The sequence below is a fragment of the Brachypodium distachyon genome, chromosome 1 (genome assembly GCF_000005505.3).
Source record: "Brachypodium distachyon strain Bd21 chromosome 1, Brachypodium_distachyon_v3.0, whole genome shotgun sequence".
NCBI lineage: Eukaryota > Viridiplantae > Streptophyta > Magnoliopsida > Poales > Poaceae > Brachypodium > Brachypodium distachyon.
The window spans coordinates 7,189,541-7,214,333 of NC_016131.3; the positions used below are offsets into that span (position 1 = coordinate 7,189,541).

The 24,793-nt window shown below is 47.9% G+C and overlaps 2 protein-coding genes across 2 annotated transcripts; one reads left to right on the plus strand and one right to left on the minus strand.

The window, feature by feature from the left end:
- Nucleotides 1–662: 662 nt before the first annotated feature.
- LOC100843208 lies at nucleotides 663–2,955 on the minus strand. Its single transcript, XM_010231193.3, has 4 exons — nucleotides 2,591–2,955; nucleotides 2,374–2,473; nucleotides 2,186–2,253; nucleotides 663–2,033 (listed from the first exon to the last, which is right to left on the minus strand). Exons 1-4 carry the CDS (start codon nucleotides 2,798–2,800, stop codon nucleotides 810–812), a joined length of 1,602 nt encoding a protein of 533 aa, XP_010229495.1. The 5' UTR covers nucleotides 2,801–2,955; the 3' UTR covers nucleotides 663–809.
- Nucleotides 2,956–17,477: 14,522 nt separating this feature from the next.
- Nucleotides 17,478–19,935, plus strand: LOC100833332 (1-aminocyclopropane-1-carboxylate synthase 1). The gene is made up of 4 exons (XM_003560295.4): nucleotides 17,478–17,814; nucleotides 17,912–18,043; nucleotides 18,134–18,294; nucleotides 18,492–19,935. Exons 1-4 carry the CDS (start codon nucleotides 17,644–17,646, stop codon nucleotides 19,474–19,476), a joined length of 1,449 nt encoding a protein of 482 aa, XP_003560343.3. The 5' UTR covers nucleotides 17,478–17,643; the 3' UTR covers nucleotides 19,477–19,935.
- The last annotated feature ends 4,858 nt before the right edge of the window (nucleotides 19,936–24,793 follow it).

Sequence of the window (24,793 nt, forward strand, 5' to 3'; positions counted from 1 at the left end):
ATAGTAATTTGATCGATCAACAAATCTATGTGATTTCTGAAGACACCTCAATTGAAGGTGGAATCTTTGGTATCTCTACCTTGAAGGCTTCACAAAAGCAATCACCTGCACATAGATCTGTGAAATATCCACACAAAATCTTTGAATATCCTGGATTTTCTATGTGGTCTAAAGTTAGGAGCATACAAAAAAGATTGGCTGAAAACAAAGGGAAACTGACCTAGGAGATTTACCTGGATGCAGGAGAAACTCAAAGGCCGAATTATGGTCATATACTTGATATTACCCCATGCAGCTTTAATTTTCTAACCATATAAGAAGTCAGCTTGGTGTAACTCACTCCATGACAGAAAGGAACAACACGAGAATCTGAAGCTGAATTTGAACCATCACATAAAAAATCCATCTGAAAGATCCATCACTGCACTAATGTGATCTGGAATACTCCAAATTAAGTATCCAATTAAGGTCTAATCAAGATTCCCAACTACAACTTTTCTTCATTAATTGTCCAATCAAGATTTACTTGATCAGTTTGCTGAGCAAATACTCCCTCTGTCCCATATTAAGTGACTCAAATTTACCCAAATATGAATGTATCTATACCTGAAAAACGTCTAGATACATGTAATAGAAAGTCACTTAATATGAGACAGAAGGAGTATCATAAAAACATATACACATGAATCATTTTGTTCAACACTAATTGAACCCAAAACAGATCAGAACGTCTTTGCATTAACAAATACAATTCATGGAGAAATTGAAAGTACAAATACACAGGAATGCAGTGAGTGGCAACACATACACTATGCTTCATCAAGCAACAGAGCCTTGGCAGAATCCTTGATCGCTGGCGGCCACGCCACCATTTCATACGGGAATACATCACCAAGGGGACGAGACTCATCAGTATTGCTCCACAACTTCTCCATCTTCAAGGTCTTGAGATCGAGTGCAACCACCCAGTCAGCCATGATGAAGAACAGCGTCCCACTGCCCGCACAGAACCCACCAAAGCTCACAAGCTTGCAACCATTGAGCTGATCAGCAATCTTTGCCGAGAGCTTCATGCCATGGAGATCACCGACCGTGGCCGGGTTCAGCAGAGGCCACAGTGCCAACGGCTCCTGCTGTACCCACTTCCCAGGCGCTTCAAGAACCCATTTCACCAACACTAGTGGCTCCCGGATCACAAAGAAGCATAGACGGTCGTCCTCCGTCTTGCCGATCCAGTTGTTGCCGGCATACAGGAGCATCCCGGCGTTGGGAAGCGGCAGCGCAGACAGCGACATCTTCGTCGTGTTCACAGCCATGATATACTTGTCCTCACACTGCAGCCTATACACAACATCTCCAATGACGACGGATGGGCCTTGATGGGGGATCAATGGCTGTTTCAGCGGCCCGGTGGCAACCTCCCAGGCTGAGGAAGCAGAAGAATATACCAAAACATAGAAGTTGGGCGAGGCAGCACCGAAGAGCACAATGACGACGCGAAACGCATCGCCTTCGCTTGGAATGACGGCGTAGCAGGAGACCCTATGCCTGCCCACGGGTAGAGGTGGCAGCCGTGCGAACGTCTTCCCCAATGGGTTGCAGACAAGGAGCCTGAGCTCGGTCGCGGACCCAGCGCCGAGCTCGCGCAGGAGGAGGCGGTGACCGCGACAGTCGACGAGGATAGCACCACACGAGGGCGACACGGGAAGGAAACTGAGGTCGAGGTCGATGCCAGCCATGGGGACGAACGGCGACAGCGGGGACGGGCCGTAGTTGCGGAAGAAGCCAAAGTGTCGAGGTGGAGCAGGTAGGCAGCAGGCACCGGCACCGGAGACGACACGACGCCAGCGCCGGCACACCGCCGCACAACGGAAGATTGTCGCCGGTGGCGGAAGCCGCTTGAAGACCTCGAACAGCAAATCATCAGGCAGTGTGGACGCCGTGTCAGCCTTGCTGATGCGCGCCTCCTCCACCCGAGGGCGCGTGCGCGGCGCCGAGTCGAACCGTCCAGGAGAGGAAAGGGAGCGTGCACGCTGGACAGAAGTAGCAATGGAGATGTCATCTTTCAAATAAAGAACTGATGGGAAGCCCGTCGAAGCTCCCTAAAATTGACCAATATCAACAAAAGAACTAAAGCAGGTGTACAATCATTCCCAGCAACAAGATTTCTATTCAGATTCAATACCTTTGCTCGAGACCTTGTCTGCCTTCCTCGTCTGGGACTGTGCGCTTCAAAGACTGCATTGTCGTCAGCTGCAAGAGACCAAGATTTTAGATTGGAACAATGGCTCCTGCCATCCAATTTGAGCCCAAATACCCAGAATCTCAACTGACATCACTCAATCTAGACCAGAGAGGGGAATCCAAACCAACCTGGCTTCTCTAGGGACGATGGGAGGCGCCGCCTGGTATCGTGGAGGATAACTGAACCGTCCTCGTCGGCTACCGCCAGAAGGCGAGAAACTTGCGGGGCCTGAAGAAAAGGGGGGAGAGATTAACGCGCAATTGATCTCCCGAAATCTAAGCATCGGATATTGCGAAACACGAGAAACCGAAGGGGGGTTTCGGGTCGGAGGCACGGCAGGCTCACCTTGCTGCAGGAGACGGCGGAAGGGATGGCGGGGTCGCCGGAGTGCTCGACGGAGACAATCCCGCTGCCGCCGTCGCCGGAGTCGGAGGAGAGTTCGGATAGGCAGGGAAGCCGCGCCGCCGAGGCGCTGGAGGAATCCATACCGCCGCTGAGCTCCAGGCCCTGGAGGCCGCCGACCAAGGACGTGGAGTGTCGCGGCTGCATCGCCATCTCAGGGGTCAGGGGGAGGAAGAGCAAGCTAATGGAGATCGTGGGAAGGCGAATGGCGGGTGCGCGGAGTTTATGGGAGGACTGGGCGCGGGCGAGGAGGCGCCGGCGGGAAGAGTTTTTTCGTAGTGGGGAGCCGCGGAAGCTGTGGAGGAGCGTTTTCGATTTTAAGGGAAGCGAGACGGCGGCAGTAAAGGCGGCAGCGAAATTTTTGGGGGCGCGTCGCGTCGTTTGAGTTTTTTGAGCCGCGCGGCGGCGCGAGCCTTTCGGGTTTCCCTCCGCTGAGCGGTCGCGCTCGCGTCTTTTTGCCCAAAATTTGGCGACCTGCCGCGTCTATTTGGGGTTTTTTTCGCTTGCGCGGGGACGCGGTATCAGTCACGTGGGGGAGCAGGGGAAGAAGGGCGCAACGTGCCGAGCGAACGTGACCAGATTCAGCGGGAGATGCGTTTCTTTCCCGATTTTCGGGTGGGCGGCGGGCAATGTTTTACGCGGGGATCCGAAGGCCTCCGAATGAACGGCCGGTTCAGAAGTTCGTATGGGCCTTCCTTTCTTTGCTGACAGCATTCGTACTGGGCTTCCTAGTCTACTGCGTAACTCGTACTAGACTCGTAGGCGCGATCTTTTTACAGGATACGTTGCTTGTGGGATCATGAACGACAGGACTGCCGTTGCCAGTCTGGATGGACACGTACAGTGTAGTAGTCATCTGCTGCCAAAGTGCCAAGTGAATACCAGTAGCGATGAACCACAGTACGTGGCCTGGACTGCCAAGTGTACTTCGATTCAATCACATCCGTTCTACAAATGTTGACTTGTTGGAATCACACGCTGCAAGATGCGGAACACGATCTATTTGTGTACTTCAAATGTACTACTTCTACTCCAATTCATACTCCAAATGAAAATGCATTTTTTTTTGGCCAAAATGGTTAATGTTACAATCTATTTATTGTTGCAATAATCTTCTATACATATCTAAAAAGGGGAAATATCAGTAAAAACTCTTCTTAGGTGCAAACTTGCAAACTTTCGTCCTAAGCCATCAGATCTACTATGTGCGGTCCGGATGAGAGATGGGAATCAAACACATCACTTAACACAGTTTTGCAATAAACCCCCTGCCTAACTCCCATCTTCAGCACGGAAAAAACGATTCACAACTAAGAAAATGAAAAGTCGCTTTCAAAAAGAAAAAGAAAATGAAAAGGCATTCATCTTCTTCGTTGACGCTGCCGTGATGGAAACAAGGACTCGTTCGACCGCCGGCCGTGATGCACTGATGCCCCATTGAAGAGCACGGGTAGCCCTCCGCCGGCACCGTCCGGGTGCTCTGCACGCCCTCCGCCTGTTGTGCGGCCGCCGCCGGCCATGCTGTAGCGCCCGACAGGCCCTGCTGCTGCATCCGCCGCTGGCGAAGATGCCGTGCCTGCAGCCGTCTATGACTCATCGCCTGCCGTACGCCGTACGTGCTGCCAGTCACTCCGCCGGACGTGTTGTTGAGCCCGCCGCTGGACGTGATGCCTCCCGATCTGCTAAACACGGACGGAGGGAGTATCACCCAAGTGCTTTGATTGTTCTTTCCTTAGCTTGGAACCCATGATTGCAGTGAGGGGCACGTACGCCGTGATTCGGGTACAGTAAGACAGCAAGTACATCCAAAATTCTAAAGTTACAGCAAGAAATCGACCATTGCTCGCGTTAATTCAGTTCTAGTAGAACAACACAAACTTTCAGTATAGCAGATTCAACACATCAAGATACACAAATTCAGTACGGCAAAACACCAAAGGTTAGCCCAAATTGCCGTCACCCGGGGCAGCAGCACCACGCGGAAGGGTGACAGTAGATGTACCGTCTCCGTTGCTCGGGGCAGCGACGCCACCACCGCCAAGCAAGCAACGTCAAGGTGGTCGCCATCGCGCTCTGTCGTAGGGTGGGGGCAGCACCATCGTCGCCTCTGGTTTGCCCTCGACGGGATAGGAGTGGGCGGCTGAGGAGAGGGATGGGGCGCCGTCAGCCTTTGCAAGGAGAGGGGTGGTCACCGGCTGCCGTCGCGAGGAGATGGGTGGCTCACCGGCGTCGATATCCAAGGTCACGTTAGGTGGGGAACGGGAAGACGAGAGGACGAATCGTTTTTTCCATGTGCTGAAGGTGGGAGTTAGGCAGGGGTATTACTGCAAAACTGCGTTTAAGTGATGTGTTTGATTTCCACCTCTCGTCTCAGCCGCACGTTGCAGATCCGATGGCTGATGATAGAAGTTTGCAAGTTTGCACCTAACAACAGTTTTCACTGGATATTTTCCCATCTAAAAAATACGAACCGTGCTTTTCACCGTCGTCTATCAAATTTTTCATAAAATTAGTGGGCCCTCAGGTGCATGTATATTAGTCCCACTAAGCCGGCTGGCCCATTACCTGCACCGAATCTATCTATATATATCCCATAAAATTTATGGGCCCCAAGATTGAATGTATATTAGGCCTACTATGCCGGCTGATCCATTACCTGTACCGAATCTATCTATATCTATATATGTACCAATGTACGACCTCTGATTCTAAATTTTTGACTCAAATTTGCCCAAATACGGATGTATCTATTCATAAAAAGCCTCTAGATACATGTAATATTTCGACAACAATTTAGGATCGGAGGGAGTAAAAAATACGGACCGTTCCACCTTATTTCCTCCCTTTTCTTTCGTCAAGCCCCCGAGATCCACCTCGTTCGTCCGCACACAAACCGCTCCTTCGTCCGCTCCAGACGGCTGAGCTCCCCTCTCCTGGCGCAGCCCAATCCTAATCCAACAAAAATACTTCTCCTGACGCAGCGGAGAAAACACAATTAAAAACCCAAAGATATCTCTTCAAACATTCGACCTTGCAACGGCAGATTGATCCTGCGATGCAGCATATAGTCCAGCATGTGGTGCCTCCTTCCATCCGAGAGCAGGTGGCTCTGGCATGCAGGCTCCATCTTGTTAGACACCATTTAAATTCAGAGAAAACAGGGGAACAGGTTCATTCTCTCAGCCCTCATCCCCGGCGTGTTGATCTGGGCCAACGGAAGCCGCTACGATAACGCGCGCTAAGGCGGTTCAGCCGTGATTATGGGGGATGATTGAGGAGGGGCAAAGAAAGGGAAGGGCCGTGGGATACGGTTCAGAGCACCTGGACGGGTCACGGGCCGAGAAGGCATCGTCGAGGGCGGAGATTGCGGCGGACGGCGCGTGTGTGCTGCTTTTGGCACGAGGAGGAAGACGGGCACGAGTGCTCCTGCGGGCATGGACTTGGCGCTCTCGGAGAAGCTGGCCCAAGAGGAAAAACGGGTGTGGCCCAAGAAAAAAAAAGAAAAGAAGAGAAAAAGGAAGAGAAGACCAAAAGTGGCTTGCCCAGACCGTGGCAGCGCACGGGCATTCTACTAGTTAAGAAAAAAATCAAATCCAAAATGCGTTACAAAAAACAGCATGGCTAAATATAATTTGGTTTATATATGTTTACAAAGTTAGAAAAAATACGGCATACGTATATTTTACAAAATAAATACGATGTCTTACTCTCACGTGCTCAATTCATATAATTTCTCCTACAATAATGGTCAAAGTTTTAGAGCGTTGATTGCACACATAATTATGTGCTTATGTTTTGGAAAGGAAAGAGTATGTGCAGGGTTGTTGTTTTCTCCCGTAGAGTAATTAATATCGACACAGTATAGGTGGATCTAATGCCTTGTTCTAATGTATTTTTTAGCGGTCATATTTCAAATGACCGTGTTCCCAAAATAGCGCCTCTTCAAAAATAAAAAGTGGTCCCGAAATAACTATACTTAAAGGATCTATGTATGTGACGTCTACTCCTTGTAACGGCCATTTTTTCGACGGCCGCATATTCCTCTTTCTCTTAAGTTTCGTGACATCAAATGTATTAGGTTTTGTTAGGACAAGTTATTGACCAATATTTATTTAATATTTGATTTGTACGGCATGAAGTCTATATCGCTAGATTTATTTTCAACGATACTTCATAAGAATTACAATTGTGATTTTTTTACCATAACTACAAACTAATGAATTAATTTGGTCAAAACATTGTATTATGGTGATAGATGGAGTACACGGTTGAAGATTTTAAAATTGGAATTTAATGATGCTACGTTATGTGTAGCATAAAATTAACATCATTGGTCTAGCCGATCAATTTGAAATTTCTGAATAGACCTTTGTAACAGGATATGTTTGTGAATCTTACAAGATTCACAACATAAAGCTTACAAGATCTTACAGGACCGTAAACGACAAGACTGCCATTGCCAGTGGAATAACACTGTACTTGTGTAGTCACGTTGACTTCTTGATGAGATATTGACTGCCAAGTGAATACAGCAGGAGGGAGAAAAATATGGACTGCATGCCAAGTGTAGTCCAATCACGTCAGTTCTGCAGTAGGGAAGAATAACGATGTTGCTTGCTGGAATCACACGCTGCAACTGCAAGATGCAGAACACTGAGCATCTAATCGTGTCCTTCAAGTATACTCTCCTACTTCTCGCCACAAAAAAAAAGAGTATACTCTCCTACTCCAATGCAGATTCAGTCAGGGAAATAAATGAAAGTGATTTTTTTTTCGAAAACGTTAATGTTACAATCTATATTTGATTGTTGTTGCAAACTTTAAGAATAAAACTTCAAATCCTAAGTGTGTCAGTATAAGAAACGCTACGGCTTGATATGATGAGAATATTAACGTGTCATTTGTATTTGCTATTTATCCTTGTTATATTTATGATTGATTGGTACTCAAATTCAAATCTAACAATTTGTTTCATATGTAGAATAAACTCACAAGTAGTACATATTTTATTAACCCATGTCAAGGCCGTGCTTCAACTAACAAGCTTGTATAGTAAACAGTGTTGTAAGTTGTATGTCAGCATTAATTCTTCCTGGTGTCGGCACGGAATTCCCCCGGACGCCACATGATTGTCTCTCATGTGTTCGGATGGAAACAGTATGGTGCGGTTCTGACGCGGCATCGGGGCCACGGGATGTGGCGTGTCGAGCTCCTCGCCCCAGCGGGAGAGGGGCTCAGGAATCAATTAAGGCGCTAGAGTTGACGAGGGTCTTGATGCCGGGACGAGATCGCCATTCCCCGCCCGAGCATCCTGAAGCCTCGATGGTTCGCCCCTGGTAGGGGGGAGGAAGAGACAACGGTTAGGTAGGCTGCAGTGGAGCAAGGTGGCGAGTCAGGAGAGGAGTGGGCAGTGTCGAGTAGCCAGTTATTTTAGCAGCGGAGGGGGATTCGTTGCTCGATGTGTGATGGAGTGGGATCAGTGGTTTGGATTTTGACCAGCAATCGGGGGATTAGCATTCCAGGCGAGTTAGTATAATCATATATTAAATTGGTTATTCACCATTGACATTCACCTGGATAACTTTTTTGGATAGAAAACTGTAAAGGAGACCCATACAGTATAATAAGAACCTAAATTCGCATCCGTGAGGATTTGAACTCAGGTGTTGGGATCGTACACCCACTCCCCCGACCAAGTGAGCTAGGCTCACTCCCTTGACCTGAATAACTTAATTCTACGGTTCTATTTGACGGGTTAAATAAAAATCACGTCCATCGGCACGGTCCTACTACCTCCATCCGGGTTTATAAGGCCTCTATTAGGTTTTTTGCCAAACTTTGACCAACAATTATACAAATAACATTGAAGATATGTATATAAGAGTTATACCATTAGATAGGGTTTTTCAATATGAATCCAACCATATCTCTTTTGTGTCACAATAAACTCATATAACTATGATTTTTTGTCAAAATTTGACATAAAATTATGTGTGGACCTTACGTACCCGACGGAGGGAGTAGAACTTGCTCCAAGCCCAACAGGCGTTAAAGACTGAACCACCGTCGGCTTAGTGGTTGAATTGAAAGGCCAGCCTGTATCGAATGCAGTCACTTTTCCGCGGAATCTATCGTTTAAGCGGGCTGGGCTTTCAATTCTGAAAATAATAAACAAACAATCGATCTAAGTTTTGCGGCCCTATGCAGTTCAGGCCTCATGACATTCTCGGTGAATTACCACCCCTTGGCCCATGGGCTAGGCTGTTTCAACCCCTAAACTTTCTCTGCCTTGCCTCAACGTTTTCTCCTCTTCTCATTTCCTATCTTTCGAGCTAAAAAAAATATTTTTTCCGTCTCATATTAACGGACTCAAAGTATGAATTTATCTATGCTTAGAAAGCGTCTAGAATCGTAATCATGTAATAGAAAGACACTTGCATGAGAAGGAGGAAGTACTTATTTTTTGTTTTCGATGCATGCACCGCGTTGTTAAACAAATCTCATGAATGCTACTCGTTAGCAATTCATCGTCACTACACTAGTACTACTCGTATTACTCAAGCCGTCCAGCGTACTACTCCTGTTACTCAAGCCGTCCAGCGTACTACTCCTCTTACTCAAGCGTGCAAACGTACGGAGAAAACTCAAACCGTCGCGTACATTTCGTTATACTCCCTCGGTCCAACAAATGATATTTCAATTTTAACTAAATTTGGATGAAGTTATTACTTTCAGATCAACCTCGCGTAGTACAGTATGAAGTTATTACTGGTTTGTAAGCGAGCGAGCACGGACGACTGGAATTAACGTACGTACACGCCCGGCGGCCGGCCGGAGGGAACCCTGCACCTGAGGCTGTCCTCGGACGTCCCTACACAGACGGAACACGGGCGAGACCCGTTGTCCCCGGTGCCGCCCGCGCGGTCCATATCCCCTTGCGACAGAGGACGCAGCGCCACGCCGGGCTGTCACGCCTGCCATGCCCAATTGCCGACCCTGCCTGGCCCCGCCGTGTGTCTTCAATTAACTACTAGCCGACCCGGCGCGGCCGCGCGGCTGGCCGGCTGCATATATAGATCGAGCATGCTGTGACTATCTCGCCGTACGTACTACGTGCGGATCATTAGATTCTGTCCCATGCATATGCATTGAAGCAACATGTAGTACTACCATCGAGCATTCAGAGTTTACGGAGGTTTAGCCGGCCCCGGTCGTCGACCGATCGTATCGTACGTACGTGAATGGCATGATGGGTCATGGGTGTTTCGTTTCTTAGTTTCTCTGCGTAATCTGGGATGGGTCCGACCGAATAACGCCCACGCTATAACGTTTATTTGGTGCGCCCATGTCGCCACCCAGCCGCCCAGGAGGGCCCCCGCATGGGCCACCACGATCCCTTGCAAACAAACGTTGCGACGCGCGCCACGGCCAGCCAGTCCCCCCGGTACGGGCGGATCACGGCACCCGCCCACTTGGGCGAGAAACTTCCGCCTAAACTGGCCCGAGCCGTCCGATGGAACCCGTACCGTGGTGATCCGACGGTGGGTTACGCCTTTTGGTATGTCTGCATGCGGCTTTTGACTCGACAACCTGCGTGTGTCTGCATGCATGCCCCGGCCTGGTACGAGAGCCATGTTGCCGTGCATGGTCTTGGTCGGTTCTGGGGAGTTAAGACAACGGTTAGTGCCCAAGGGCCAGCCAACCGGCCAGCACCATGTTCACCGGGCATGTGGGCCCGTGCAGGTCGCCCCCAGGGATCAACATAGGGAACATCGCAAGATCTCTCCACTCACTTCACTGTGGCCTACGAGTAGCAGCTTGTACGTACGTACTCCGGCCCACTCTCGAGTCTCTTTCTACACGTATTAACAGTGACAGGAGGACATTATCTCACTTGGCCATGCCGCGGTACAAGATCTCATCCTGGAAGAAATCTGCTCTGAAAGCCAAGTCACATGCTGGCTAGTGTTTATGGATCGCGGTATGCTAGTACTGCTGCGTACGCTTCTGGAATTCGTTTTTTGTCCCTTCTGTAATCCTCGGATGGGGATCGGTCTTGAAATTATGCGGCATCATTACTGCAGCGGCAGCATCTTACAGATCATCATCTAGGCCTCCGTCAAGTTTAAGCGCTGCCGTCTCTACCCTATGCAGATTGTCAAAGACCATCTCGGCGTCGCTCATGCGAGGAAAAATTACACTCCAGCGATTGTTGAGTTGACCCCTGCTGATTGTCAAGGAAATGATGCCGCAGCGTCTCTACCAGCGATACTGCAGGGCATGCATCTTCTCGGACAAGGTTAGTTATAATTTTACTTCTCCTGAGATCGCTTTCTCGCGCAAGTTTTGACGAAGTCGCCAGTACGTACGAACAACGGCGGCCCAGATAAGCTACGCGACAATACACCAATCAACTCCAGCCAGTGGCATTTCCGTACTCATGTATTCCAATTAACTGCCCTGAGCCGACAGTCGAGTCTCTGTTTCCCTGACTTTTTATTACCGGATCGAATAGACTGCACAATTCTATCGTGGTTGCAACTTGCAAGCTGTTACTACCACAGGCGTGACGAATCGAACGCCTCTGACCTGACGATTAGCGGCGTGATAGTATCAATGATCCGTAATTGGTTTGCATGTCGAATACTTAATTCTTCCGGTAGAGGGCGTTGACTACCTTTGTTGAAGATCCACGCGCCTCTAGCTGTCCCCCCGCCCTGAATTTTGAGAGGGACGTGACAAGATTATTAGAGCCGACATCAATGCAACCCTCCCTGTTTCGACTGCAAAGCTGCTGCTATTATCGGCAAGTCAATGCGTGGAGACTGGAGAGTTACTTCAGCCCAATCCATGTCCATTTTGAGGCCACGTGAAGGCGAGGAAAACTTGTATTTTTCACAAGTGGACTTCTCCTAGCTAGAAACAACAAATGGACTTCCCTTGTTTGACTCCACTTCTCCATGGCTGTCTCTGTATTCCGTCCTTATACTTTAGACCGTAGAATTCGTGCTTTTGGCATATTATCAAGGGAATTTGACCAGTGGGGTCAACGATTTGATAATACTTACTTTGACCATTCGTGTAAATCAATATGGGATTCTCAATGACCATGACGATCCGCAGTGATGTTAGTAGGCTTGGTTAGGGCTACAACAGTTAGCTATAATGCTGCACGCTATGTACACGGAAGTTTCAAGGTGAAAGCCGACAACAGTCTGTCCTTAGTTGGTTGGACCACCCAACTGTGACCCGTGAATTCTCTTCTTATCCTTGCACAAAGATGCTTGTTCTCTAGGGTGAAAATCTTTGATTATCCGTTACCATGAAGACATTTCTCTTAGAAAATTGTTCTTTGTATGTTCTCGTGTTATCTTAGGTGGTTATATAGACCCAAAAGGTATAATGCCGTCATGCAACCTTTGCAATGGATGGACCCAAAAGAGCTAATGGAACGGAAGAATCTTGCAAGGCAAAGTCATGCAACCTTTGCAAGTGCCTGCGCTTTTTTTTTTTGAGTAACAAGTACGAAAGTAGACGCTTACAACACGCGGGTACACTCACACCCTATCCCTATGAGCACCTCCGAAAGATTGAGCCGACAGATCTTGAGAGATTGAAAAAGTCACTGCAGGCATCTCGTTGTTGACGGATACGCACCTACCACTGAAAAAATAGCGTATGTTAAATCCTGAAATATTCTGGAGAAATGTGACGCCCATGTCAAGTTTAAGATTTGAACCTGAATGGGTTGGTTCCACCACAAGGAACCACGCCACCTGAGCTAGATATTAGTTAGCGGGCTCTTGCCTACTCAGATGATCCCGGAGACTAATCCCTCCTCAAGATGGCAAGGCCTACACAATAGACGGATATCAATGGATATTTCACCCATGTACACGGGTATGAAGCGTCATTTCGCTCCACATATATTCACGGACCAGCCAACTCATGGAGCGGGTACAGATACTTAAGTTGCTCCACAAATATCCATGAACATCCAGTTATTCGAGGAAATAAATAATTACAGACATATGGGCTCATTGAGTCATGCTCACACTCATCCTCATATATAAGGACAACTCCAGCGGGGAGACCCGTTTGGTCCGGACCGGTCCGTCGGACCGAAACAGACAAAACGCGCCCCCCAGCGGGGCTATCCATTTCTGCTCGCCAGAATTTTGGTTCGCCACAAGTCCACGACCCGTTTCTAATCCAAGCATCTTTTCACCGCGCTTGTCCTCCCTTTACACATTTTTTCTCCCGTGACCCGCATGTCTATGACCAATAAAGCAGATCAAATGGATGGCCTCGTTGGGGGCACTGGCAGACCCAAATGGACGGAGACCGGACTGAGGCATTTTTCTGTCCGTACCGCAACCCAAACGACCACAAAACGGACTGAATCTGGGTCACCCCGCTGGAGTTGCCCTAAGTTGCCACCCCAGCCCTAAGCCTGACGTTGTATATGTTGTATATTAGTATATCTGTTGATTTGATGTATATTGACAACTATGTTTTTATTGATTTGTGGTTTTAGTGATTTGTTTTGTTGCTCCATGGGTCTATACTCTGTACGAATATTTGGAAACCCGATGAATATGGATATGGACATCATTTTGGTTCAATGAATAATTTCATGGACGAATAATATGTGAGAAGATGGGTATGGATGTGGAAACGTTTACATTGTCACGTTGCTTCGATACTATTCTCTCGCGTCATATCCTCTAACATTGTCATGCAATTTCAGTGACTAACATTGCTCAATCTAGATCGTTAATCTCAAAATCAGCCGTGCTAGTTGTAACTCTCATCTTTCCATGCTTTGACAGGTTATTGGCTCTCTATACACTTCAATTGTGAGGCCTACAATTTAAGCCCCACCGATTCCATTAGTGGATGGCAATTGTCATATCAATCGGGAAGATTCTAAATTTCTTCCAACGAGAAGAGAAAAGAAAAATAGACTGCAAATTATCCTACTTCAAATTATACGAGGAGACAGTAGCAGCAACTCGGAGGCTCGGAGCAACCAGCAACTCACTCTGTTTGCACAAATACACGCGTCAGAACCGAGAGCTCGGTCAGAGACCAATTGCGCTGTCCTGCACCAAACAAGACCGAGTAGCACACCGAAGAAACCTTTTGAGCCAGAGAGACGGACAGCAAGCGGACGCTGCGCCCACACCCTGGCCCCGAAGCCGGAAGCAGCGCAGGAAGGTGGCTCGCGCGGTTCGTCCGTACTCCCGCACCGCGTTGGAGAACACACTCGCTCCATCAGCGACAGCGTGGCAGGTGTTACAGGCGCGCACGACTCGGCCCTGCACTGCAGGCGCGAGAAAAACGTCGCCGTCTCGGCTAGCCATCCATCCAGCCAGCGGGGCGACAGTACGTGCAGATCGATGCGTGCCACGGCCACTCGGGCAGCGCGTACGGACGAACGAAAGACGCCGGCCGGCGGTAGCGACAGCGCCGACGACGACTGAGGGCGGGCACCGACATGGATGGGGGAAGGCGTCCGTCGCTGCTCACTAGTACTGTCAGTCGAGCTAGCTGGGCCTTTTCTTTTCTGAATCGGGGAGCCGGGCCTTTCCGTATCGTATCCAAACGTATCAGCCGCGGACTCGCCGCGCGTATCTTTGACTGTGACCCCGTCGGCTCGATCGGGGCCAGGGGACCCCGCTCTTCCGGTAGGCACGAGCGGGTCGATCGCCATATTCCATTCCAGCGGCAGCCCGACGTGGAGCCTGCGAGCAAGCAGCCGCCGTTTAACTGTAGTGGGGGGCCGCCGTGCCCGCCTGCCCGATCGCTTTTGGCCGGCACGGACCAGGGAGCTCACCGGCCCCAGAGCAAATGTTTGACTCGCGAGTCGACTAATGAAACATTTTCAATAAGCTGCAACGGAGAGACAGAGTGCCGCAACGACGCTCAATCCTGGCGTGATTGTTGATCAATTTAGACGCGCTCAAAATTATCCATGCTCTATTTTCAAATCAAAAAATATCTAGGGAATCTCTAGAATTAGGATCGTTGTTGCGCTGCATCAGGAGATGTTTGGCGGTGATTTATTTTGTAGAGAACTCAAGACAAAAAAAATGGTAACGCTTTAGGAATTTGCTCGTCAAAGGGCGAGTAGGCGATGCAGAAATTGTTGAATAACCAAAATTAGCATCTCCGCCTCAGGTGCCATCCACCATGTACATCTGGTTTATATACAAAAAAGAATTATGCATAGACTTCGCTACAAATACGAGATGCGATTCATTAAGCAAAGCACCGCAAAGCACCGCTTAACTCGAATATAATATCTCGACGCCTTCGCAGCCGTGCTGGCCAGTGGACCTTTCCATATTTTTCCTACTCGCAGTGGACTTTTGATATACACTTGTCAAATCGTTGTCTATTAGTAGAAGTAGGTTCTAGTAGGATATTGCGCCCAAGCATATACTATATAGTTTGTTGATTATGGGAAAACCTGTGGCTGTCACCTGGTTTCTTTGCCCCCTACACTTGTAGGGACTAGGGAGTAATACCCCCTTTCATAATTCTTATCTAAAATTCGCTCAAAAATGAATGTACCTATTCCTAAAAAAAGTCTAAATACATGTAATATTTTGACAAGAATTATGAAACGGAGAGAGTATTACTGTACTTTCGTGTCTCACAAAAACAATAGAGGTACGTGCATTTCGACTATATGGCCGACTTGCGTGGCTCTCACCTACACTCGCCCTTTGACTACACCAATGGCACATTAGTGTTATCGTACGGGTTTGGGAGATCAAATGTCTTTCGATTGATTCGGTGGTGCTCCTTGTTGTGTTTCGTGCTGACAACGTCGATGAGCGAGATCGTAATTTCTCCCTAATGTAGGTTTGTTTAGAACATATGGATTTTTGAAGGAAAAAAAAGGTTTTATTTCACTCTAGACACAAGGGTCTTTGATCCAAAAGCACACGACTTTGTTTGACTGGATTATCAGCCCAACTACTAGCACGCAACGAGAGTGAACTCTCCTGTAGTCAGTGCCGTCCAGCGTTCTTGGTGGGTAGTAGTAGCCGACGGCACATGACGCAATTTCCCGCATCACATCTCTATAGAGCTATTCTTGAGCTAACTGTGCATCAGTGGTTAAACAATATAGAGTTGCACTCTGCCCAATCTGAACGACGAACAATGTATACATACAACAAGTAATATTACTGCTCCCCCCGTCCAACAAAGAATATCTCAACTTTAACTAAATTTGAATGCATCTATATACTAAGTCATGTCTAGATTCATTCAAATTTTAACAAACTTAAGACATCTTTTGTTGGACGGATGGAATATTTAAATATACCTTTTTTGAGCCAAATGCGAATGCAGTTCAAATAAGCACGGCCGTTATAATACATCCACACATCACCCCACGACGAGGCGATTCAATTCTGTTCGGATGAAATCATGAAACCAAAGTGCAAAGTTGCAAAGCAAGCAGTTTGAAAAGGCAAAATCCAACAACGAGTGTAACGCTCCTATCATGATACTGTCACAGGAGTATCCCAAATTTACTTCTTTAATTCTTGGAGAACTTTTCTACTTCTGAGCTCGAAGGAAAAACATGTTATTCAATTCATGGCCTCATGGGTAGGTTTCGAGATCCAGACCAATTCAACTTTCAACAGAGTCTTGTTCTTGTGACAAAAGAAAATACTCTATTGCATTCCTCCACAGAGGGGGGGCTTGAGACGGAATAGGTTTGTGGACGTCATCCAAAATATAGAAGTATTCATTGTTGCATGATGTAATTTATCTAACTGATGTCAATACTCAATAACAGCAGCCATGCACCCCAAATGGCCAACACACGTCGCAAGCGTGGAGCCCAGAGACAACATCGAGCTAGTGAAAAAAAAACAGAATTGGTCATGCATGCTAAAACGCGGTCGGCTCTAAACACATCTTACTCCCTCTGTCCGCTTTCATGAGGCGTGATTCATTTTGCTGGTAGCCCACAAATAGCAGGCGTATAGTGAAGTCATCCAATCAAAAAGACATGCATGCAAAAGTGGTCCAATCAATAAAAGAGTAGGAGATTTTTTTGGTACTAGTGAAAACACTATTCACGCCTGGTATAGGCGGACGGAGGGAGTACGATAATCTTTCGAAAACCCACTTTGGCTCCTGAGATCCAGTGCTGCCTATAGTTCAAACTTCATTAAATTCAGTTTCAAAAAAATTTGATGCAGTGTTAATGTAGATGTATACTATATATCTGTATATTTTCGTGTAAAGATACATTGATTTGTGGTCTGTACAAAAATAACAAATCTGATGATGTACAATAGCGGTATTATACATATCCAGATTTGTTATTTTTGCACAGACCACAAATCAATGTATCTTTAAACGAAAATGTACAGATATGTAGTATACATCTATACTAACACTACAAAAAAAATTCAGATTTTTTGAAAATGATTTTCATGAAGCTAAAACTAGCTATTACCGCTGTTACTGTTCGGGAAACCGCGGCCGTTCGTGTCCGCACCAGGAAACCGCGGACCCTTTACAACGATTTCCCCGGCGGGCAACAAAGAACACAACACGCAAAACTGTTCTGCTAATTGAGAAGCAAACCACGCTATTTAGCCACTCCTATCGAAAATCCCTGCTGTACATATATGTGCTCTGACGTTAACCCCTCCCTCCGATCCCGCTTGCTGTCAAACGCCGCTTCCTCGACACAAAAAAACAAGAGGAAAATGACACTCTCCCTCCCTGCGCTCCTCACCGGCCACCTATATATATGCCCGAGCTCCGGACCTTGGGAGGCACCAAGACATCAGCTACCTCCTGTCCTCACTCCTCTTCCCTCGGTTGCTGCTTTCCCAGCTCAGCTCAGTCTCAGCACTCGAATTAACGCGCGCTTTCCTAGCTTCTACAGCCTTCCGGTTCCAATTTCAAACCCAGCCCAAGCACGCGCGCAGCATTAGTTGACCGAGTGTGACAGGATGGTGAGCAAGGTCGCCGACGAGCCGCAGATGCTGTCGAAGAAGGCCGGATGCAACAGCCACGGCCAGGACTCGTCCTACTTCCTGGGATGGGAGGAGTACGAGAAGAACCCCTTCGACCCCGTCACCAACCCCACTGGCATCATCCAGATGGGCCTCGCCGAGAACCAGGTAAGAACAAAAGCAAACAATAATCCTAGTGTTCTAGCTCGCGTTAGCTAGAGCTGCCGTGTGTCTGACAAAGTTAGCACACTGGACTCGTTTGCAGCTGTCGTTCGACTTGGTGGAGGACTGGCTGGAGAAGAACCCGGACGCGCTCGGGCTCCGTCGGGAAGGCGCCTCCGTCTTACGCGAGCTCGCGCTCTTCCAGGACTACCACGGCCTCCCCGCCTTCAAGAATGTAATTTCCTCGCCACTTGGCAGAGTCGCTGTAGCAAAAGAATGTGGCAATACGGTCAAAGTCTGACTCGCGGCACGTGACTTTGCACAGGCATTGGCGAGGTTCATGTCGGAGCAGCGCGGGTACAAGGTGGCGTTCGCCCCCAGCAACATCGTGCTCACCGCCGGCGCCACCTCGGCTAACGAGGCGCTCATGTTCTGCCTTGCCGACCAGGGCGACGCCTTCCTCATCCCCACCCCGTACTACCCAGGGTATGTTAACAACAAGAAATCTTTCCACGTTACGCGCGCGCAGCACCTGCTGCAGTGCACACATTTACTGCTAGCTAGCTAGCCAGTTCCATGTGCCACCTACGTGCATGTGGGGCGCGCGACCCCTCGTCACGTTACTTTTTTTAACTTGCAACATGTACAGACGGCTAACCTTTGCTTACGTCACGCTGACGCAGGTTCGACCGGGACCTGAAGTGGCGCACCGGGGCCGAGATCGTGCCGGTGCACTGCACGAGCGGCAACGGGTTCCGCGTGACGCGCGCGGCGCTGGACGACGCGTACCGGCGCGCCCAGAAGCGGCGCCTGCGCGTCAAGGGCGTCCTCATCACCAACCCCTCAAACCCTCTGGGCACCGCCGTGCCACGCGCCGACCTCGAGATGATCCTCGACTTCGTCGCTGCCAAGGGCATCCACCTCGTCAGCGACGAGATCTACTCCGGCACGGCCTTCGTCCCCGACTCCTTCGTCAGCGTCCTCGAGGTCCTGCCCAGCACGCGCGCCATGGCCGACCGCGTGCACGTGGTGTATAGTTTGTCCAAGGACCTGGGCCTCCCGGGGTTCCGCGTGGGCGCCATCTACTCCTCCAACCCGGGCGTCGTCTCGGCGGCCACCAAGATGTCCAGCTTCGGGCTCATGTCCTCCCAGACGCAGCACCTCCTGGCCGCTCTCCTGGGCGACAAGGACTTCACCCGAAAGTACCTGGCCGAGAACAAGCGCCGGATCAGGGAGCGGCGGGACCAGCTTGTCGACGGGCTCAAGGAGATCGGCATTGCGTGCCTGGACAGCAACGCGGGGCTCTTCTGCTGGGTGGACATGGGCCACCTGATGACGCAGCACGGGCGGTCGTTCGAGGGGGAAATGGCGCTGTGGAAGAAGGTGGTGTTCGAGGTCGGGCTCAACATCTCCCCCGGGTCGTCGTGCCACTGCCGCGAGCCCGGGTGGTTCCGCGTCTGCTTCGCCAACATGTCCGCCAAGACGCTCGACGTCGCCATGCAGCGCCTCAGGGCCTTCGTCGAGACCACAACAAACAGCAAAGGAGGAAGTGCTCTGCGCCGCGCCCCCGCGGCTCCTGCCAGGAGCATGAGCTGCCCGCTGGCCATGAACATGAAGTGGGCGCTCCGGCTCACCCCGGTCTCCGCCGACCGGAAGGCCGAGCGGTAGAGACTGCTGCTGCTGCGTTACGTAACGTAGCTAGTGTTGATAAATTACCTACCACGTACGGTACGATCGAGCACACACACACCTTGATTAGTCAGAACCATTACGGCCTATGTCCATAGGTAAATAGTGCTACATACTGCTACGGACACTATACTCCTAGTACGCCAGTAGCCGATTCTTTTGGTTTCTTTGTAATTTTTGCTGTATACCCACCATTTTTCCTCGGCGCACCGGATATAGACACCGAGGTGCCCGAGGTTCAGTGCTGTATTTACATTTTCGCGGTACGGTAGGAGAGGAGCTAGACACCCATGCATCGATCGACCGATCCATCGGTATCGGATCGTGTATTTTTTACCGGGAGTACAACTCTTTGGAGTTTTCCGGTTGTTCGCTGTATCATTGCTCCCCGGTTGTTATTGGTCAATAAATAAACTGCGTACTTACTGCACTGTACTACTCGATCGCTCCCATGGACATGAGATCGCCACTTGCACATACCCGATCCCCGTCGCTGTCATGTGAAGTCAAACCGGATCGAACCACTTGGAGAGCGGCGTTTTCAATGCTCTAGCTAGTCTCATCTCAGCTGCTTGCCTAAACGAGTCTACGCTCTCTTGGTTGTGATGATTAATGATATGTTTGTCTTTAATTACGGCCGGCGCGCGGCGTCGTCGTCTCGCCCACATGCCACCCACGAGCCAACGGCCGTGACCACCTGCTTGCTTGTTTAAACAGAACGGAGTCTGCTGGACATTCGGCCGCGCGCGCCACGCCGGGCCTGCATGCGCAGCAGACTGCAGTTGCGCCGTCCGTGTGGTCCGCGCTGCCATATGGTGTTGGTGTGTCTCATACATGACGCACGCAGACCAAACAAATGATGGACTACTCCACTACGAGACATATCCACATAAGAGTAATTATGGTGAAGAAGACGGTCGCGCACTTGGGCGTGGCGAGTGTGAAATGTAAGTACGCTTAAGAAAGACAATTAATCCCGACTTGTTTTTAACAGGAGCCAAAAGGTGAAGTTTTTGTTACAATATATGCTGGTGGGCAAGAACAAATTTGTTCGGATCAGTGCATGGCACGCACCCAACAGGTACTAGTACTACGACACATGGGGATGGGAGAGTGGAATGAGACCACGTTCGAAGCGTACGCATGTTAACCCAAATCGGACGAGGAATTTTATGGGAGGAGAGATTGACTCGATCGGGGTCGGTCAGTGAGATCGAAGAAGCACGCCACATGGGTCTCACCCCCGTCCGGCACGCACGCAGCAGCCCAGCACAGGAACCGACCTGGCATGAGCGCCGCGGAAGATGTCTGGACCCGCCCCAAAGGGGAAAATCACTTGACCCACCATCGATCACCGGCTTCTTCTTCATCTCGTACGTCCTGCTCCTCTATCTTGCTACTGTTTACTGCTCGATCAATCCACTCGTCTCCCTTATCTTCAAGGACCCCTCGATCGTTCTGCGTGCAGTTTTGCACCAATTATTCCCACCACTACTTCTATCTGCTGCTCTGACTCACATGCCCTTCCTTATCGGGGGTCACGTTTGCTATTTCGAGTTATCAAGATGAGTGTGAGTGTGGTTCCGGTACGGGCAGGGCCAATGGGACAACGTCGGTATGTACCAGCTGCAGTACTGGAGAACAACTGGTAGAAATGATGTAGAGAATGCACGTCGACTTTTCGTCGGAGGGACATGCATCTCGATAAGGTGATGTATACTTGTGTAGGGTTACCTCTACATGCGACTCATATAATGCAAGGGCTCTATGGTACAAATTAGCTTTGTTCAGCACTGCCCAATACGGTACTCCCTCCAATACATAATAAGTGTTTTGGATTTAGTACAACCGATCCATAAAAAATGTGAGTTTAGTATTCTCTCCGATTCAAAAAAGTGTCATCCACTTAGTACAAAATTTATTCTAACTTGGTATAAAATGGAAGATAATTTTTATGAATCGGAGGGAGTACAATAACTTTGTACTAAACTTTCTCTGATGTAGTATGCCATTGTACTGTGGTGAGTGATGTAAACTTTCTCTGATGTAGTTTTCTTTCTTTCTTTCTCGACCGACTTTTGTGGGAGCGCCGATATGGGTTACCGCAATCCCCTTAGCTTTCCGAGCCCACGCATATTTCGAAGCTTCCTAATCCTACCCCCCGCCTGAATTGCGTCACCTACCCAGCTTCTAAAAACTAGTCTATCCACTCGACGCGCTTTTTTCTCTTAATCTACACACATCTAGCTAGCTCTGTATATACGATCGTGTGTGGCGATCAGGATATGCGGCCATGGTTTGTTAGGCTTTGCCCATCATCCCCGTGTCAAGAGCGTGACGCTGTCTCGCCCCCACCGCCGGACCGGATCGAGCCGAGGCCTTGGACCGTTCCAGATTTGGCAATCCCTTTTCACGCCCACCTGTCGATGCGCTGATAAAACCATGGCTTGGCTTGGACATAAATCCAAATCCGATTCAAGTCGCCGTATATACGCGCGCCATGCATCGATATATACATGGATTATATAGGCAAAATATCCGGTGAAAACCACCTCTACGGTGCAAACTGCGAAAACTCCATCGAAAAATATTTAAAAAATTATCGAAAAAATTACATATGTTAGAAAAGTGATGTTTTATTTATGTGCAAAATTTCAAGTCCAAACTCAATGGCATTTGGTAGCAGCGAAAAAAACAAATTCTACATGAATAGTGATCTTTCAATGTCAGACACTATTCATCGTAAATTTCTCTTTTTAATTCCTTTCAAATGATTTTGACTTTGAACTTGAAATTTTGCAGGTTTGTAGAACATCACACTCCCAACATATGGTGTTTTTGTAGATTTTTTTGAAACTTTTAAACATGATTTTCGTGAAATTTGCACGGTTTGCACCGAATGAAGATTTTCAACAGATACACCGCCGATTATATATGCCGTATTTATCTTTCCTAGGAGGAGGCAGTTTGTAAACACTGTCACAGTGTACTACTCCTACTTACTAAATGAACATTGTCATAATTTTATAAATTTATGTTCGTGTGTGGTAAAATGAACCGAACAGCAGGAGCGCGTCGATGCGGCCTCATTTTACCGGAGATACCTATGTTCAGCCATGCGTCAATTATTGGAGCCAGTGCGTGCTCGTGCCGGCCGGATCGAATGATCGATGGATGGACCAAAGACTTGCGTGGCGAGTCTGCGGAACATAAATACGCAGTGACTTCGAGTTGTTGTGTGTCACGATGTGGCTGGTATAGGCAACATGAATGTGTCAGTTGTGACAAAAAAACAAGTGCAACTACACTGATCAGAGCAAGAACAGAGCAGATCCGCAAAACTCTAGTAGAGAATATACTTTTCTTAAGTTTACAGCATCCTGATTCCTCAACAAGATGACATCCCATTGACTGTTTGCAAATCAGATAATAGCAGAATAAGCAAGGCATGTGTGATCCACTTTATCTACACTTTTTTTTTTTTGAAAACCACTTTATCTACACTTGTTACCCAGAAGAAAGTTTGAGTGGGGACAGAAAGTTTTCATCACTTGGGCACTTCTTTTGTAAATCCAAGGGCTTGCATATTTTTCTGGGAAAAAGGAAAACTGCCAATGTGAGTGGACCCACTCAGTCGTCTTAGGATCCGTCCCTGTGCTTGCTGTCACATGGACACACACATGCGAGTGTGCTCCATAAGACACGCTTACGATTTTTCGATGGAAGTGGACCAGACCCAGAGTTTGTCCAATTGAGGTGGTTAGTTTTTTTTTATGAAATCAGTTCACTCGGATTTAGGTTTAAGCTAAAAAGCAAAGTTCACTACGATTTAATTAAGTCGTAAACTGATTTGGTACGGGTACTCAAGTTTAGATTTATTATGCGATTTTACCAGATGATTACCAACTCTCGTAAATGCTCATAGGGGTAGCGTGTGATGTCTTAAGTTGTTTCTCAAAAAATTAGTTGTACAAAACGAAACACTGTCACATCTAAAAAGAGGCTAGGGATAAAATCACGAAATTTACTAAATTATTACTAGAGATAAAGTATTCTCATGTCTGTATAAAATGTGAGCATCGTGATTTGAATCCTGATGGATGTAGTCATTTGCACATAATTCCACTACTCATGGCATGTGGATTTTTTGTTTTTACTGTTGGGATGCACATACTGAGCATGTCTAATCGCTTACTTTGTAGGTATCACTTATTTTAGTTTGATCTTATTCTGAAGGTACAATATTTCTTCCCAAGATCTTAAAAGCGCGATCATTTTACATCTTTCTAAGATGCTATCTTTGGACAACTCAATTTGTCAAAGAAAAACAAGAGTTGGTAAATGAAGAAACTAGAACATCCAAGTTTTTGCACCGACACCCTTCAATTCCTCCATAGTTCATGTCTCGCATTTAAGGTGTCTTGTCGCACAAACTTGAAATCTTTGGAAATTACCGAAGTAAAAAAAATGTACAAAATTATTTAAAGTGCACACATTCATTTTTTCTCTCTTCAAAATATGCCCTAAATGAATGGATATCAGAAGACTAATAGCTTAATGAAAATGTGCTCGGCATGTCCGATTGCTTAGTTCGTAGTTTATCACTTACCAATCTGGTATTTTTCCGAAAAATATTGTTTTCCCTAGATCTTTAAAACGGTGGCCCTCTTAAAATCTTTCTAAGATGCTATATTTGGACGACTCTATCCACTCATTTCAAAATAAGCCATAAATAAAATGATAACAAAAGATGGAGACTTAATAAAAATGTGCTTAGCGTGTCTGATTGCTTCGTAGTATCATTTATTAGTTTGTCTTGTTCTGAATGTTGAGTTTGTACTGAATATGTCTATAGGGTTACAATTGGACTTGGCAATAGCGGAGGGTTAGGTGTTGGATCGAGTCGATCACTTGTAACCCTGGTCTAATATATAAAAGGACCACGGGGTAACCAAATAGATAGACAAACTGGTAGACATAGACATGTAAGGGCTGTCGAAAGTACTCGACGATTTTGTTGCCATGCTTGTATTATGTTGATTTAACACACAGGATGAGCGCACGAGCAAGGGCTCCCAAAGATGTAGGCTTCGGCCGAACACTGTTACCCAACATCACCTCGTCGTTTCTACTTTCTGCAATTTTCTCCGAGGATCTTACGCCTAATTTCGTAACATTGAAGGTGCACAAGTTCTTCCCAAGATCCAAAAGCGTGGTCCTTTTACTCTTTCTAAGATGCTATCTTTGGACGACTCAACTCGTCAAATCAAAGCATCAGTTGGTAAATGGAGAAACT